This window comes from Grus americana, chromosome 13 (assembly GCF_028858705.1).
Source record: "Grus americana isolate bGruAme1 chromosome 13, bGruAme1.mat, whole genome shotgun sequence".
In the NCBI taxonomy this organism is placed as follows: Eukaryota; Metazoa; Chordata; class Aves; order Gruiformes; family Gruidae; genus Grus; species Grus americana.
The window spans coordinates 22,490,453-22,506,875 of record NC_072864.1 but is presented as its reverse complement, the minus strand read 5'-3'; the positions used below and the strand labels follow the sequence as shown (position 1 = coordinate 22,506,875).

Below are 16,423 nucleotides of genomic sequence, written 5' to 3'. Positions count from 1 at the left end.
CAGAATCTGAGCACAACAAGCAGAAACCGCCAGTGAAACTGCAAGAACGCTTGAAATAAAAAAACCAAAAAAACAATCAAGGAACAGGTATGGGACAGATATGTCAGAGCAGAAAAGCATTTGTGCTCCCCAAAAACCAGAATCAGGAGAGCAGGCACAAGAGCTGGTGAGATGCTGGCGGCAGCGATGAGTGTGGTTACAGCTGCGAGACCAGTTAGGAACTGGGCGCGAGGGGAAAGGGAAAAACCTCAGCCTAGCACTACTGCGTCCAGCGCAAGAAGTAGCAAGCATCGCTGCTGTCTAGTCCACAGGGACCTACTGCCACCACACGATGCACGTCGTCAGCGGCAGGAGCAGTGACTCAGCCCTGCTACATCCAATTAACCTTCATTAAGAGCGTGGCCTCTCAGCACTAACCATGACACAAGCCTCTCAGCACTAACCATGACACAAGAGCGAGATGGTTTCTACCGCAGGGAGGGTGTCCCTGAGAAGTCAGAGAGACCATCCCACCACGCATCTCCCGGCACCAGAATAAGCAGGCATCTAGGAGCATCTCTTGGGTTTTTTGTAGTAAAAGGGAAACCAAACCAAAACAAACGGTCTAGGATAGTCAGCACAGCTTTGCTGAGAGACCAAGTGGGGTGTTAATAGGACACATGACAGAGCCTTGGCTTAAATCACCATAAAGAGAAGGAACAAAGAAAACCAAAGAAAACTCAGAAAGAGATGAAGATGGTGCTGCTACAAAGATGAAAGAGAGGTCTGACTGCAGCCAGCCAGCAGCAAGGTAAATGAAGACCAACAGCAGAGGAAGTCGCCAAATGTGAAAGGCAAAGCCAGGTCTAGAGTGTTCCCAACTCAAGTACCCACATCAGCCCTAAGCCTTGGTCTAAGAAATGGAAAACCTGCAGAAAAACGCCTCACCAGGCCAAGTTCACACGCTGCCTTAGGTCCAGGCACAGCACCGGGGCACGATGGGTTAGGCTGGGCAGCCTGGCAGCTCCGGCATCAGGGGCTCCAGAAAAGATGCCTGCCCACCGAGTCAAACTGTCTCTGCAACCGCAGCGAGGCAAGGGCTGCAGGCTGGCGTAACATCCGTCACTGGGACAACGAGCAGAGTTGAAAATCAATAGATGAGCTTTCAGGCACATGAGCTGTTCCCCAGAATTGAAACCGAAGCCCCAGATTTGCAAGTTAAATTCTTCTGCTTAGTGCAGTCCTCTGCTCCTATCTGCCTAAAGAACGGCTTCGGTCCGCAGAGCTCCCTCTGCTTTTTTCAATTCTATGAGTTCATCTAATAAAAATATCCCCTCCATCTCTAAACCTCGTGGTGCCTGTTTTCTTAGACCACCATGGCTCTAGCACTGCTTCAAAACCTTCACCAGAAGGTAGCGAGAGGCATTCCCAACTACCTCCAACGCCATCGGCACGTTCACTGCCACAGTCGTCTTCTGCAGCACAGGGGACACCTCTCCCCCCACTCTGCCTTCATTTCAGACCTCGTGTCCCAGCTGCAAATCCTTAAAGCTCTGGGCCACTGCACAGAGGTCACACACCACCCTCCTTCCTTCCATTCTTCCTTCCTTCAGCGGCACACAAGCTCTCTCGCTGACTGAACCCCTGGCACAGGTTAACCTCCATTTTAAGGGCAAACTTATAGAATCATAGAATCATTAAGGTTCAAAAAGACCTCTAAGATCATAGAGTCCAACCGTCAACCCAACACCACCATGCCTACTAAACCATGTCCTGAAGTGCCATATCTACACATTTTTTGAACGCCTCCAGGGATGGAACTTCAACAGAAGCTGTTCATCTTTCATTGACACTTCAAAAAAATTAAAAATTTCAAGAAAAGCCGTAAAGTACACGTTGGGTCTGGGCTCCCCGGGGTTCTCCCCACAGCTACAGACCTAAAATTCATTTGGTGCCGAGTTACAATTCCTCCCGTGCACCGGGCTGACCCTGAAGTCTCCCAACAGTACGCCAGAGGACGCAGAGCCTGCGGTGCTGCTGCGCAGCCTCACCATACACGCTCAGAAACGCTTACAGGCAGAGGGTCTGAACGCCAAAAGCTTAGCAGCACTTCAGTCCCCAGGCCTGATACCGCAGCAGGGACACGTTAGTCCATCTTACTTGGAGGTTACTCACCCACAGATCCTTGCTGGTTGCTTTTGGACCTGAAACTCAAATAATTTTTGTAGTAATCCTTAAAGAAACACTGCTGCTCCTTTCTGAGCAGCTCAGACCTTACAAAGGCAAGACTGACCCTAGCCCTGGCTCAGACCTTACAAAGCCAGGACTGACCCTAACCCCGGCTCAGACCTTACAAAGCCAGGACTGACCCTAGCCCTGGCTCAGACCTTACAAAGCCAGGACTGACCCTAACCCACAACCTGATCTTGGCATGTGCTCCCTGCAAGGGTGAGCACAGTCCAGAGCAGTGTTCTCACGACACTTCCCAAACTCAGCAGCGCCCATCCAGCTCAGCGTTACGCGGGGGTCAGTAAATACTGTCATTACCGAGTCTCGGTGACACAGCCCTCCTACATGGAGAAAAAGAGGGATCTGTGATTTAACACAAAAACCGACAGCCCAACCGGGCAGCACCCATGGATGTTTCCTGCAGGCTAACGTGACCCGCTTTACCAACACCGCGGGAGATGACTTCATATTCGCCAGTCCTGTCCCTCTAGCTGCTGCGAGAGCTGGATTTACCTATTCCTCAGGGCTGTGAGATGCTTCTACAGCACGGCCACTACCACAGGCAATGTCAGGGCTGCTACTCTTCCCACTCACAAAGACAAGCGTTGGAGAGCCTTGTGCTCTCAGAGAGGCGTGTGCCCTGAGGGACCAAGCTCCTCCAACTCCCCTCATTAGTGCGTGACGGGACCTACCTCACCAGGTCTCCTGCGGGGCTGTATGATGCGTATGGCTGGGACCGTGTCTGTGGGCAATAAATACATCAATGACTTTGTGGAGGTGGAAGAGACCTTTTTAATAAACAGGATTCAAATAAAATTAAAAAAAAAAAATCCCTCTGAACTGCCACTGCGAGAAGAGTTCAGGGAACTAGCACAGAAGATGCTGCTGTATGTGCACGATGGAGGGAGAAGGGAAGAAAAGAACAAGCTGTCACCAACTTGATGAGCTTCCTCAGTAAATCAGCAGAAACCAGCTCAGCAAAACTCTCCAGATAAAATACTGGTGGATCCATGAGAAACAACTCAAATCAAAACAAAGAGAAATCCCTACATCGGAAGGTGCTACATTAGAATAACCAGCGAAATACTGAGTGCCGCTGGAGCCGCAGCAATGGCAGGGAGACGGGTAAGGTCTGCCAGTCGTTCCTGGGGTCAGGAACAGCCGCACAGTGAGGGACTTCACTCGATCCTTTCACGGGCAGCGTGTGTGTGTGTGCTAGAGGGGGTGTTGGTGGCAGGGAGGTCAGGCTATCGAACGAGGTGGTGGTGTAGAGTGGCAGCAACGGAGGGTGAAGGGCAGCACTCAATGATGTCAACTCCATCTTGCTCTGGTGGCTAGTGCAAATAGTCGTCTACTCTGGCAAAGGAGCAGGAGCCCAAGCCCACGCGAGCCATGAGCCGCAAACACTCCGAGGCCTGGCCCAGGGCAAGCATCAGCGGGGGCTGCTTTGGCAGGTTCTGAGATTCTGTGGGGGCAAAAAAAGAAATCCGTTTAGAAGAGGCACCCTGGCTGCATGCCGGCTCACCTGCACTCGGGTCCCTCTCAGTCCCATCTGGGCACCAAGCCCAGCATCCCTGGCAGAAGCCGCTGGCTCTGGAAGGAAGCTGCTCCCGAGTACCGCTGGCTCCTCCGCACGCTCCACACAGTCCTGCCCACCCATGGCAAGTCCCACCTGGGGCCACAGCTCAACAGGGCCTTTGAGAAAGTGCTGCTGTGGTGGCCAAAGTAAGAAAAAGGCAGTGGAGCTCCTGCTGCGTCAGCGTCTGCCAGAAAACCCTCAAAGCATGAGAGATCAAAGCATGGAAGAATAAGGAAAGGCAGGAGAAACTGGCACCCAGTGAGAGGCGACCTCTCCATCTCTCCCACTTGTGCAAGTCTACACACTAGTCCAAGCCCCAGACAAACCCTCTGCTTGTTTGCAACTTCGTGTTTGCCGTGTATGCAAGACGGAATCCTCTGCTGAGCTAGACAAGGTGCCCTGCAACCTGTGTGACAAAGCATGTCCAGACACCATCTTTCATGTCTCCCGGGTGACACCCCTCAGCAACTTGTCCATGCACATCATGCACCGGACAAACAATGGCCAGAGCTGACCACCCTGCTGGACACCTGCCCATGCTGACTGTCCGGGGAAGGGACTCTTCTTCCCAAGCCCTACCATTTCTGTGCCTTTACTCAGACAGAACAGGAGCCATCACGGGTTTGTCCATCAAGCTGTTCCATCCCCCAGAAGATAATCTCCAAATCTCCTTCTGGCACACTCGACACGAGGTGCACAGACCCACTAGGAAATACGTCTGGGCACAGTGAGCTGGACTGTGCACAGGAGACAGGCGTGGGTTTCCCAGACAGAGAAGCTGTCCAGTGGACAGCGTTTGGCCGGCTGTGGATGGACTGAGCTAGACTAGGCCTGCCTAGAATGAATCAATCCCCTTCTTGCAGACTGGTGGCATAACTTCATTATCACTACACCCATTTCGCCACCATGGAGCTTTCTGTAGCTGAAGATACCAGGAGGGTCAGCAATGACATGGCAACTCATTGATTGCAAGCACAAGCCTTCCATCAGGGAAAGCTACTGCATTTACTACAGCGGGTTTAAGGCTGGAGAGTAAGCGACAAGAAGCTGTTGGGCCAAGGAAGATGCTTGTGTAATGAAAATGGAAGAGCAGGCATAAACATGCAGGTCTGAGGACACGGAGGAGGGCATGGGACTGCTCATACCTGGATCCAACCATGACCCATCCTACTGACACAAAGAGCAAGACTCATCAGAAAAAGGGGAGCTGTCTTGCTAGCTGGAGAAAACCAACCAATAACCAGATCTCTGCACAGAGCAGGGCATCTCAGCACAGTTCAAGACCAGAAGGGAAAGAGCAGCAGGGCTGGACCATTACCACAGCCCCGATTCCAACGCTGGACCGCAGGCAGCCAGGCTCTCTGGGCTCCAGCAGGCGCTGCACGCGATGGGAACATGCAGAGGCAATGCTCGAAGGGAAGACAGACCCTGCCTGCATTTAACTCCGCATGTTCGGCATGAGCTCAAAGGTAACTGGAATTATGGCTCCCCTCTGCTTTAGAGCCAACACTGTGGAAACCGGCTTCACTTAGGAGCTGCTGCAACAGAGCAACTGCATTCCCTGCCAGAAAGTAGGACGATGCCAGGATAAAACTCTGCCAACCCAAAGAGCATGGAAAAGAGCCCTGGTAATGCCAGCAAAATGATTCAGGTGGGTTCAGAGCAAGAAAGAAGAGGGGCAGGAAATGCATCAAAGAGATCTTCGCTTCTTCAGAAAATCCTAAGGAGCATCCTTGGAAGCGGCATTGAGGAAGACCCAAGGAAGGGAGCCAAAAGCAGATCAGATCAGGAGGATCCGTTCTCTGCTGGCTTCCCCCATCTCCTCCTGTCCTGCATCACTGCCCTGTCAGTCCCCAGCAAGAGAAAGAGAGGCAAAAGCTAAACACAAGGATTTCTGAACTCTTCCTAACACGGGCTTGCCCGCCAGAGGACAGCCCTCGAGAGCAGGTTTGTCCAGTGGCAGTGCTCACACAGGAACCAGGTCTTACCCAATATAGCACTATTAAGAGCAGCACACACAGGTTCCCTCTGGATCGGGTCCAGCTGTTGACCAACGGGGCAGTTCCAAGGGTCTGAGTAAGCTAACAAGCTAAACGCGTCCTGCGTGAGAGAAGAGAAAGGCACAGTAAGGTCATGCATGGCTGCAAACACACGGGAAAACCGCCGGGTCCGTCAGCCGGGGCGCCTCCTGCCATCGCCAAGGTGACAGGCGCCTACCTCCTGAAAAGAAACGGCCCTTTTCTTCTCGGTAGTGAAGGACCACAGTGGGCCATGAAGATAGTGGATTAAAGAGGAGGCCCTCTCCACCTGGCAGGGGAGCCAGCACGGGAAGGCAGGCAGAGTGTCACCTGGAGAGAAGAAGAGCGAAGGCAGGCAGGAGCTGTGTTTCTTTTCTCCTGTGCCGAGAACTGGGTCTGGATGCTCTAAGTTCACTGAGTTTTGACCTCTGATCCCCAGGCAGGCCCCCTCTTCCTCACCAGGTGCAGAAGTCGGGGTCGCCCAAAGCTCTGCAAGAGGACCTGCAACCCCAGCCCTGGCACAGAGAACTGCTGCGATGCAGCACAAGGTCCAGGCTTACCTGAAGCATCTTTTTGTGTACTGTGTTCTTCCCGTATTCTCTGCAAAGCTGCTCACTCAGCATCTGCAGCTCCCGTCCAAACTGGATCATTCGTTCCGTGGCAGCGTGGTTCCCTCCACAGAGCTGCCTCTGGGGACAGCTGTCTTCTAGAGGAAAGGCAGTGGAGAATTAACAACCATCCCTTGTTCCCCACCACTGCCCACTCTGTGTCGTGCTACCCATGAACTCCTTCCCCTTCTGGAGCAGGCAGCTGTTCCCTGCTCTAACTTTATCCCAGTGGAAGCTTCTTCTGCACTGCCACAGCCAGGAGTGGTTTTTTCAGAGCCCCAGAGATACTGGGAAAACTTGAGCTCAGTTTGTTTAATGCCTGAGGACTACCTACAGATCAAGGATTCTGATAAAATCATGGCAGCTTGCAACTCCAGCTGTGTTACCCTTTCATGTGTGTTGTACAGCGTACACAGCACGCCTGGTCTAACAAATCCTGGCCTCGTCAAACTTTCAGTAGAGATGCCACCACCAACAACTTCCCAGTATTAGGTGCCCACAAGATGTGCTATAACTGGAGGAATCCCCAGTTTCAGAGGTGGTGTCACTGATTCATCCTCTCCCTCCTGGCTAAAGCACCCACAAACACAACACTTACGGCTGACCACACTGCGCTGAGGACACTTTGAGCCTTGTACAGCTCGGTTCAGTTCCTCAGCTGGAAGAAGTGCCAGGACTGCTCTGAGCTGGAATTCATGACCAGTGCTGAACAAACCTTTCACTCCTATCGCTTTCCCTGCTCCACAACATCACCAGCACTGCTGCGAGACTATGAAAAGCCAGACCTAGTTTTAATTCCAAGACAGATTCATCTTCCTGGTGAAACAGATATCTTGAGAACTTCATTCACTGGGGTGGGGAAAGAAACCCAAAGTACACGGGTTTTCCCCACAATCCAATCACAACTTTAACTCTCAATACCACCTAATTCTATTTCCCTTTTCCCCTCCTGCCTCTGAGGCCCTACCCATGCTGGATTCATCCGTCTGCAGGATCTCTTCATGTTTGTAGGTGCCATTCATTATCCTGGTGGATGAATTTTCCAGGACTCCATTGGGGTAGTGCTCAGCCTCCATTTCCATCTCGCTGTCACTGAGGTGAAAGGATGAAATAAAGGTCAGATATCTAAATTAGGGAAGAAATGAAGAGCTCAGATGCCAGCAAACAGCAGCCAGACAACAGATAACATACTAACGTACTAAACAGGAGGGAAGTCTTGGCCATGGTAAGCCAAACTTGCAAAAAGTGCAGTGCAGAACACACAGGGGCTCTAGGCTTAAACGTTCAAGACAGCAGTCTGAATTAGATAAGAAAATCTTGCTGGGACTTGGGCTCTACATTTAAAAAACAAATCCTAAATTCAGCTTTATCAAATGATCCTGGAGGGTGGTAATTGAGTCTGAACAAGTGTTTCTCACTCAGTAACGTGCTATACGGCTTTCAAGAGGTCCTGATAGAGACTACAAACTGTCCTGCAAACTGTGCTCAGCACAGTACTCAGAGGAGCAGTGCCAGCTGCAATTAGCAAGAGATTCTCCTAATCACAAGGACATCCTCTGCTCCAGCAGGGCAGCCCTGCAACACCAACCTGGAAAGTGAGCCCAAAGGAAGCTCAGTTCTCACCACGGCTCAATACGTTCCACACTCCAGTAAACGCAGCAGTAACTCTACCGCTCTCCTGGACTGTCTATGCCTCCTGGGAGAAGGGAGGCTTTCTAAAGATCTGACTTGCTGTCACAAGTACGATACAAATTACTGTTGATTCAGAGGCTCATCTGGAAGGAGCTGGGCAACAGGTAGAGGGAGCCAAGAAAAATACTCGAGAGGGCAGTGCACCAACCCAGTATTCACTGGAGCTGCTGCCTCACCCACTAAAGGGCGGGCAAGCTGCTTCGAGCAGTCATCGGCTGGCTGAGGCAGGAGCAACGGCTCAACGGCAGAGCTTCTGTGCAAGCTATCATGTTGGGCTCTGACGGCATCAGTCCCATGGGACAGCTCAGCGTTTGAAACGAGAGCATCATAATATTCCTCAGGAGATGAGCCTCCAAGCCTGGGCCAGAGCAGGAGAACGGGAACAGGTTTGCACCTGCTGGGAATAGTAGTGACCTTGTAGATAACAAAGAGTTACTCTGTTGTTCAGAAGAGCAGGAGAGATGCCCTTCAGAAAGCAGACTGAGCCCTCTCCCACCATCTCACCCTCCTCAGGCATCTGTAAAAGAAAAAGAAATACCTGGTTTCTTGGTTACTCGTACTACTGTGCTGCTGAGATTTGGTAGAATCTGTAGAATTGGACTCAGAGTAGTTCACAGATGAGGGGGAGGAGGAGGAGGAAGATGAAGATGATGAACTCAGCGTTGGGTATTTACTGTGACTCTGTTTGCTTTTTGTGGACATGACTCCATTGCTACAGGTTGGACTATCTGCTCCTGACAGTCAAGAAGAAAGGGAAAAATGAGACCACACTGACAATATCACTCTATTGTGAAGTCAACAATTTAGCAAGAGAGCAGGTCCCAAAGGAAGAGAGCAAGAATTAAATTATTAATCATCTTTCTTAAATTTAAGGGGGTTTAGAGAAAGCACAAATGAATGTGGAAGGAACCGCACTGCTCACCAGCAACATCTGAGCTTAAGGAAGCTCCAAAAATGGGTTGTAAATAAAAAATCGGCAGAAGCAGCTCACATAAGCACAGAAATTATTGTTGAAATAGGAAGTGTGGATGGTTTGTAAAGAAGTTTACAAACTCTCTTCTCACAAACCCAAATATTTCTCATAAACCCTCTATCAAAGAAAACTACGAAAGCACAGGTGAAAATTGGGCCACAAGAATTCTTTGCAAGCAGAATTTCCCAGGCTTCCCACAACCTATCTTGTATTAGGCATATACTTGATTCACGCAACACTTGGCAAATAACAACAACCCTCTTAAAAATCACGAGCTAACTTCTTCATTCAGGAGAACAGACATCAATGAAAGGAGAGTCAGGCTTGAAATCTCATTGCCCCCCCGCAGCTTCCCAAAAAGGGGGAATCACGCTCTGGAACTCACTGACACAGGACACAAACCTTCAGTCATTAGCACAAGTTTTATATGGATTCAAAAATGATTGGCTATGTTTATGGGGGCTATTAAATCCCAAGACAACGGAAAATCATTAGGAGCTCAAATAATGTTTTGGAAAAACCTCACTATGGGCTTGCCTTCTTCCTATATTCTTCCCTAGGCAACCAATATTGACCACAAGTTCTTGACTAGATGATGTGGCCCGGCATGGCGGTTCTCCAGAAGTGATGGTGATGTATCCAAATTCATCGGTTGATCTCACCATTGTATTTATAGCTAGGGAATTGATTTGTAGTTTTATCCCAACAACGCAAAGATTCAAACAACGGGCCGTTTTGTGTATTTGAACAACAACGACGCAGTAGACTGTGCACGACAGTCTTGCTTAATCTTTGAAACAGGCACTGATGAAATTATCACTATTTTGAAAGCACAAGGTCTGACAGAGAGAACTGTGGAAGGTGGAGTCCTACGTATGGAGACAAATATATATGAATGCTGCTTTGTGTTGCAGGTTTTTTTATGTAGGCATCTCCCAGCTGAAAAGAGGTATCAACGAGAGCTTTTATGGACTGATGGGGTCATTCTGATTACCTAGTCAGAGAAAGATACCCAGGGTTTCTTGCAACACAATATAGGAAAATAAAGATACTGTCTTGGGAAGGTGAGTGACAGTTTGGAGGCGTTCTACTAATTGTCTTCTTTCCCCGTCAATGTTTGCCTGTCCACAGTTTGTCACATGCAGCAGCGGGAATACCGAAACAAAATGCACTCAGAGGCTGTGAAGCAGCTCGGCTGTTTCCAGGGGCTCTGCAGGTCATAGTTCCTGGCCCACTCCATCCATCCTCAAAGCTGTCATCAGTAATTACCAAGGGAAGACAGCTTGGGTGTCTTGGTTCACGTTGTTCTTTCCACTTCAAATCCTAAAGTTTCATTTCCCAAACTGCGGAAAGTTGATGCTTCAGGGTTTTGCAGGTACAGAACCGTTCCCTTCTCACATGTCTAGAGCTTGCAAGGTAGAGTCTATGGGAGAAGGAGAAGCTCCCATACAAGGCATCCCCCTAACCTTTTGCTCCGTTGGCCAGAACAGTGCTGCTTCTGCTCGGTCCTTACTGGAAAGCAATTCTTTTGCAGACTCTAGGGTACAGGAGGCTTTGTTTTCCAGACCTCCTCCTACAGCTTGGTCAGTGAAACACTGAGTCACTACCGGCTGCACTAGAAGGCCACCTTCAAAAGCTTCCTTATTCTGAAAAAAAATCTGCTCTGCAGACAATTATCTGTGGAAAATAACTAATGCAAACCCAATTCTGTAACAGTATAGAGACACCCATGATAACAGTATGTCCTCTCAGCTGGGTATCAGAAAGGAGCAGAGCATTTCATAGAATAATGCACGGAAAGTAGCAGGTAAGGGACAGCAGTCACCTTTAACATTTGCTCTTTTCACCAGGAAACACAGAAAACACACTTACCGGTACTATGCACGTGTGAGTTGCTTGATCCATGTCTAGGACTTAAGCTGGGGGACCCGGGGTAACTGTCCTGGGATCTGGGGCTGCGGGCACTGAAACAACGAACTTCACTGTCTGTCCCATTCACCATCTCCACAAACTGCCGACACCTGATTTCATAGGAGGGAAGAAGGAGAAAAGGGTGCGTGACAGCCAGGATGCTCTGCATTGAGGTTTTTTGAGTTAAATTTCTTGGCTTTGAAAAAGACATTTCGGACTCTTGGTACCTTTGTATTGCGAGTGCTCTGATAATGCTATGGGAGGAAGGAGTTCAGAACCTGCAACTTTGATGCTAATGAATGTTGAGATGTTCCCAAAAAGCAAGTTTATTTCCATTGTGCTAAGAAGAAACTGTTCCTTTCCAGCATGCTTTCATCTCCACTACCTCTGCAGGAACTCCAAAACTCAACTGTGGGGGTTTTTTCAGGGACATGATAGTAAATCTGCCAAACATCATAGTTCCCCCACTACTCCGTCAACCTAGAAATGCTGGCGGCCAATGGCAAATAGACAAGGAAGGGTAAAAAATGCAATATCCACAGTGACAGGACAGGTCCCTGTTTAGCTTTGCTGGGAACTGTCCTTACACATCTCAGGAGGGTGGGGAGAGCCACTCTGTATGGCTGGGAGAACTGGGACACACAGGCACTTTTTTCCCTTTACTCTCTACCCCAGATAGCCTTTTCCATACATCTGCCTTTCTAGGAACCTTCACAGCGACTGCCATGTGCTCCAGCGTTGCAAGATCTCCACAAGACAAGTAAAGGCCATCTGCGAAGGAGTTTCTGGCGGTCTGCAGAACTAAAATTTCACCCACCTCTGCCTGCCCTCCTGAGGCAATGCCATACTGGATCTGAGCAGCAACAAAAGGGCTACGTCTACATTGCTACAAGCACTGTGCAAAGGACTGAACCGACGTCCTCTCCCACCTGCTCCCAAAGGGATCTCAAACAGTTTGAATTCAGACCAAGCCGTGCAGCCGGACTGGATGGCTGGACAGCCTCTTTCTTCTCTGCTTCACCTACACATTTCAGCATTAGGGAGTATAAAGCTATTCATACTTACTTTAACATGAAGAGCAGGTTGGGGTTATGTTCTAGGAGGCCAGGATAGAGCTGCTGGGTGGCTTCTATAGCCTCTCCCACTCTGCCTGCTAATACTAGCTTCTGTATTCCTGAAAGCAAAAGGAGACCTATTGACACACAGGACCGGCCAACAAGAATGGCCAGAAGAGTTGTCTCACGTACGCCACACAGCTCCCCACTATCACCTTGCACAAGGGCTAGGGAGAACCAGGGACCGCGTTCTGTTTATTACGGATTAGGATGAGGAAAAAGCCTGTGAAAATGAGGGAGAATCTGTTAGTGGCTCAGAAACACCAAGAGGATCTGAGAGATGAAGCAGGCGTGCTGGGGTGGGGTGCTCTGGGACTTTAGTCCTTCAGCCACAGAGCTATGCAGCGATGGAAAAGAAAGCAGGACATGGCAGCTGGATGGGAGCAAGGAGGCTGCTGGGGAAATGCCAGTTTCAGAGGGGAATCCCCTAGGTCACCCCCACGTTACATCCTCTGGCTGGTCCAAGATTACTGTATGGCTGACCACCAGATGAACAGAGCATTCTCAGAGGGCCTAAACCACAGCACCGTACCGCTTCCCCACTATCCCCACCTCTAAGCAGAAGAAATTATACCAACGAAACCGGGTTCCTGCACATCCCACCTCAATGTACTGCCAGAGAAGTACCCTGAGCTGCAACGAGGATGTGGACCTGTCAGCTAGCTCCAGGGACCAGCTGGCGACGCAGCTAGAAACAGCTCAACAGGTTGGATATTTCTAGGAGGCGCAAAGATACAAGGCAGAAGCCATCTGTCATCCTGGGTGTTCACGTCCCAGGTATGTTCCTTCAGTGGGTCAGAAGACACAATTAAAGACTCAACGCAGTCACTGATCCCCCCCCAACACTCAGGGAAGCTGCTCATCTACAGAGGTTTTTTCATCTACAGAGGTTTTTTCATCTACAGAGGTTTTTTCATCTACAGTTTGGTTTTTTCCTAAGTGTACTTAAAACTAAGAATGCACTGCACTTCCCTCGCTGTTTTTGCAGGACTCCTTACAAACACCAGAGAGGAGGTTTTGAATCACCTGTGAGGTGCTTTGCAGGCGGGCTCTGACTTTCGCGAGTCATGAGCAGCTGGAGGCCCACCCGGTGATCCTCGGTAGCGACCCCCAGGAACAATCTGCAACGACTTGTCTCGCTCCCACTTCTCAGGGTCTATTCGCCTGTTACCGTAGCTAAAAGCTAAAACCAAAGACGCAGCTCTCACACCAACGTGTGCTGCACAGAGCTTCATTTCGCTGTTTCTCCTACTTGCACGTCCGTTTTCACGTCTCGCTGCCTTTGACAGCTCTCCTCTTTGCCTTGTTTGGCAACTCTCACAGATGTCACCGCCTTTTCTATTTCCCCCTCTTCTTGTTTTCCCATCTGTGTTTTCCTCACACCTTTTATTCAAGCCCCAGTTTCAGAGCTCTGTATTCCTTCCCTCCGTCTGCCTTGTCACCTGTGCTCAGACAAACGACACCGCGCTGTCTCGCATCCCTCCCGTAAGCCTTTACCAATTAAACCCACGCCAGCAAGACCACTGGCTGGGGTCAGGGTTGCGTAACGCATGACCTGGAAAGCACAAAGCCCATCAGCACTGACGGGCAGCGACGACAAGTTATTTTGGGTACTAAGCAGAGTCCCCAGATGAACCCGAACGCTGGCTAAGCGTACGTAATGTATGGAGAACGAGCTACAAAGGGACACGATGCTCCTCGTACGTGACAGTCACATGAGAAACGGTTCACAAAGGGAAGGGAAACGCACAGAGCAGGATGTAGCCCATATTCGACAGCCAGGAGAATGCAGAAAACACACCAATGTTCTGTGACTCTGCAGTTAAGCCTGTGAATAGAAAAACTAAAAAAAAAGTACAGCGGGAGAAAGCTGCAAGCCTTATTCTGCAGGAACCAAAAGCATTTACAGCCTTACCAACTGAGAGATGAGCCACTTTGAGAGGAAACAGTGATAACCAAAGCAGACACGGAATACAAATCCTTCACCTAGTGCGAGCTAAACGCGTTGGCTGTGAATCTGCAAAAACCTCAGTGTGTAAAAAAACTACCCGAAGACAAAATATGCAAAGAGACTGGAAGACTCGTTAACTCTGGGAGCTGTAGTCAAAACACTGTGTCTGGGTCCCTACGACCATGGCAATGACACTGCCCCTGGGCAAGAGACTGCATCGAAGAACCCAAACCCAAAGGGATCTCCGGGGCACAGTGACCTCAGTTCAGGTAAAGTCCAAGGCAACCTTCTATTCTCCACCGATTTGGCACCACCTCCAAGAAAGCACCTTCTGCCCTAGATATTACGTTTAGCCCAATGTGTGAAACTGCTGGACCCAAGGCTGAGAGTCGCCTCACCTCTTCCAGCATTCAGCTATTCATTTTCAGCAAGACTGAGGAAAATGAACCAAGCTGATCAGAAAACTCAGCATATTCAACCCTGCCAGGCAGGCAGGACGTTTCGCAGAGCAGAAAGGCAAAGGGAAAAGAACGGGGCAGTTCTTCAGGCAAAGAGGGCGGAGGGGACACCGTGACGATGGGCAAAGTGCTCCCAGCAGTGGTCCCCAAGCTCTGCTGACCCACAGACAGCAACGCTAAGTCAGCAGCGTGCTGCGGACAGCTTTCTACTGTCGTGGAGTAACTTTTCTACTTCCACAGCACTTCACTCCTCTGCAGAGTCCCGAAGGTGACACGTGGCCAGTGCGCCACGCTTTGGGAACGACCACCCCAGAGACTTACTTTGTCTATTCTTTATGGAGGTCTGTTCTTCCTGGATCGTGGTGTCTGTGACTCTGGCAAAGGCGGTGGCTGTTGAACAGTACCCATGATGAACCAAATAGGACGAAACCATACTAGAAAATAAGAAAACACAAACAGATGAAGAGGCATTGGTAAAACAGGGTAATCACACTGGAGGAAAAAAAAAAAAATCAACACAACAGAGGTTGTAATTTCAGTGACCAAACTCAGCTTGCTTAGAACATAACCGGGGTCCTACTTCTGGGTCCACACAGTGTAAATTTACAAGACAGGCACCTCAGCAAACAGGAGGGAAGCTCTAAATTCACCTTACAGGGGGAAAACCAATAAAATAAGACTCCCAATGTATACATGGTATTTATTTAATGATTGCTGTCCGAGGGTCACTTGTAAGAGCTCAGTACTGTGTAACTGCCAGTACAGACATAAAATCTGAACCTCAGAGAGGCTCAGGGCTTTCAAGCAGATCTCAAAAAAAAAAAAAAAAAAAAAAGAAAGAGATTCTGGTCCTGAATTTCTTCCATCACTTATTTGCCAGCAATTATATCTCTGGTAGTTGAATCTCCTTATGAATTCTACACATTCACAGATACTTTTATCTGCTGATTTACAAAAAGTAGACTGTCAGCATTGATTTTACATTAACACACTTTTAAGTTGTATTTTCAAAAAAATGTTGGGGGGGGGAGGTAGTATCACTGTCAGAAAACAAACACAACAAAAACATCTTTCTGAACAGACCATTTCTAAAGCATTTGTGCCCTCCCAGGATATGGCGGGGAAATGTTAAATGCTGACTGGATTTTAACAAAAACCTGAAAAGCCAGCACAAGATTTCAAAGTGATGAATCTCAAAATAGGCTTCTTATGACGAAGTCCAAGTCTGACCAAGACACAGCTCAAAATACATGTTCCACTTAGCTGCTGAACTACTTTATGAGTCAGCAATAATTTTCAGGCGTAAGATTGTAAGCAGGTGTGTAATTTGAAAAACTTGCTTTAAAACGAAGTGTTTCTGAGCAGTGCGGGTACAAGACGTACCCTTTGGCCTTGGCATGGCGCGGTAACATCCCTCCCTGTGTCAGGCACCGCAGCCAGGTCGCCCTGGCTCAGCCAGGCTGAACACAGCGATCCAGGCTGGCAGGAACGGAGCGGGGAAAAGCCAACTCTCGCTTCAGGGTAGTTCAGTGGCCAGAGTCAGAGGCTTCACACTGGGAAGATGTAAATGCTCTACGAAGCCCCATAAAAACTGAGCTCCTCCCTATGCCACAACTGCCCGTGGCATCACAGGATGCGTCCCTCTGGGTACACAGCAGTGGTACAGGCTGGTCACCATGCCAGGCTAATTTTCAGCAAGGACTTATCAGTTCTGTGTCTCAGCTACTTACTACAGCAGTGCTGCACCCTCTCAAACACTGAGCTGCATGTTTGCATCCAGGGGTACCCCTCCTGAAGTTCTGGGGAACATTATCGCACTCCACTGTAACCTACGTGACACGTTCACGCAGACCACAAAAACCTTTCAGAATCCCAAGCTCTCCAAGGGAACAGTTTTTACTGCTTGGGAG

At 49.4% G+C, this 16,423-nt stretch overlaps 1 protein-coding gene across 6 annotated transcripts in view; it reads right to left on the bottom strand.

The window, feature by feature from the left end:
• Positions 1 to 2,976: 2,976 nt before the first annotated feature.
• RANBP10 (RAN binding protein 10) overlaps positions 2,977 to 16,423 on the bottom strand; it is a 76,266-nt gene continuing 62,819 nt past the window's right edge. For 3 of the 6 annotated variants that reach the window (XM_054840243.1, XM_054840245.1, XM_054840248.1), the window contains 9 exons: positions 14,835 to 14,947; positions 12,055 to 12,163; positions 10,951 to 11,099; positions 8,644 to 8,839; positions 8,254 to 8,502; positions 7,381 to 7,505; positions 6,366 to 6,511; positions 5,776 to 5,887; positions 2,977 to 3,673 (listed from right to left, as the gene is read on the bottom strand). In XM_054840243.1, coding sequence (XP_054696218.1) covers positions 3,543 to 3,673; positions 5,776 to 5,887; positions 6,366 to 6,511; positions 7,381 to 7,505; positions 8,254 to 8,502; positions 8,644 to 8,839; positions 10,951 to 11,099; positions 12,055 to 12,163; positions 14,835 to 14,947 — 1,330 coding nt within the window. In that variant the 3' untranslated portion in view covers positions 2,977 to 3,542. The remainder of the gene's footprint in view (positions 3,674 to 5,775; positions 5,888 to 6,365; positions 6,512 to 7,380; positions 7,506 to 8,253; positions 8,503 to 8,643; positions 8,840 to 10,950; positions 11,100 to 12,054; positions 12,164 to 14,834; positions 14,948 to 16,423) is intronic. The other 3 variants (XM_054840244.1, XM_054840246.1, XM_054840247.1) reach the window with 3 other exon arrangements.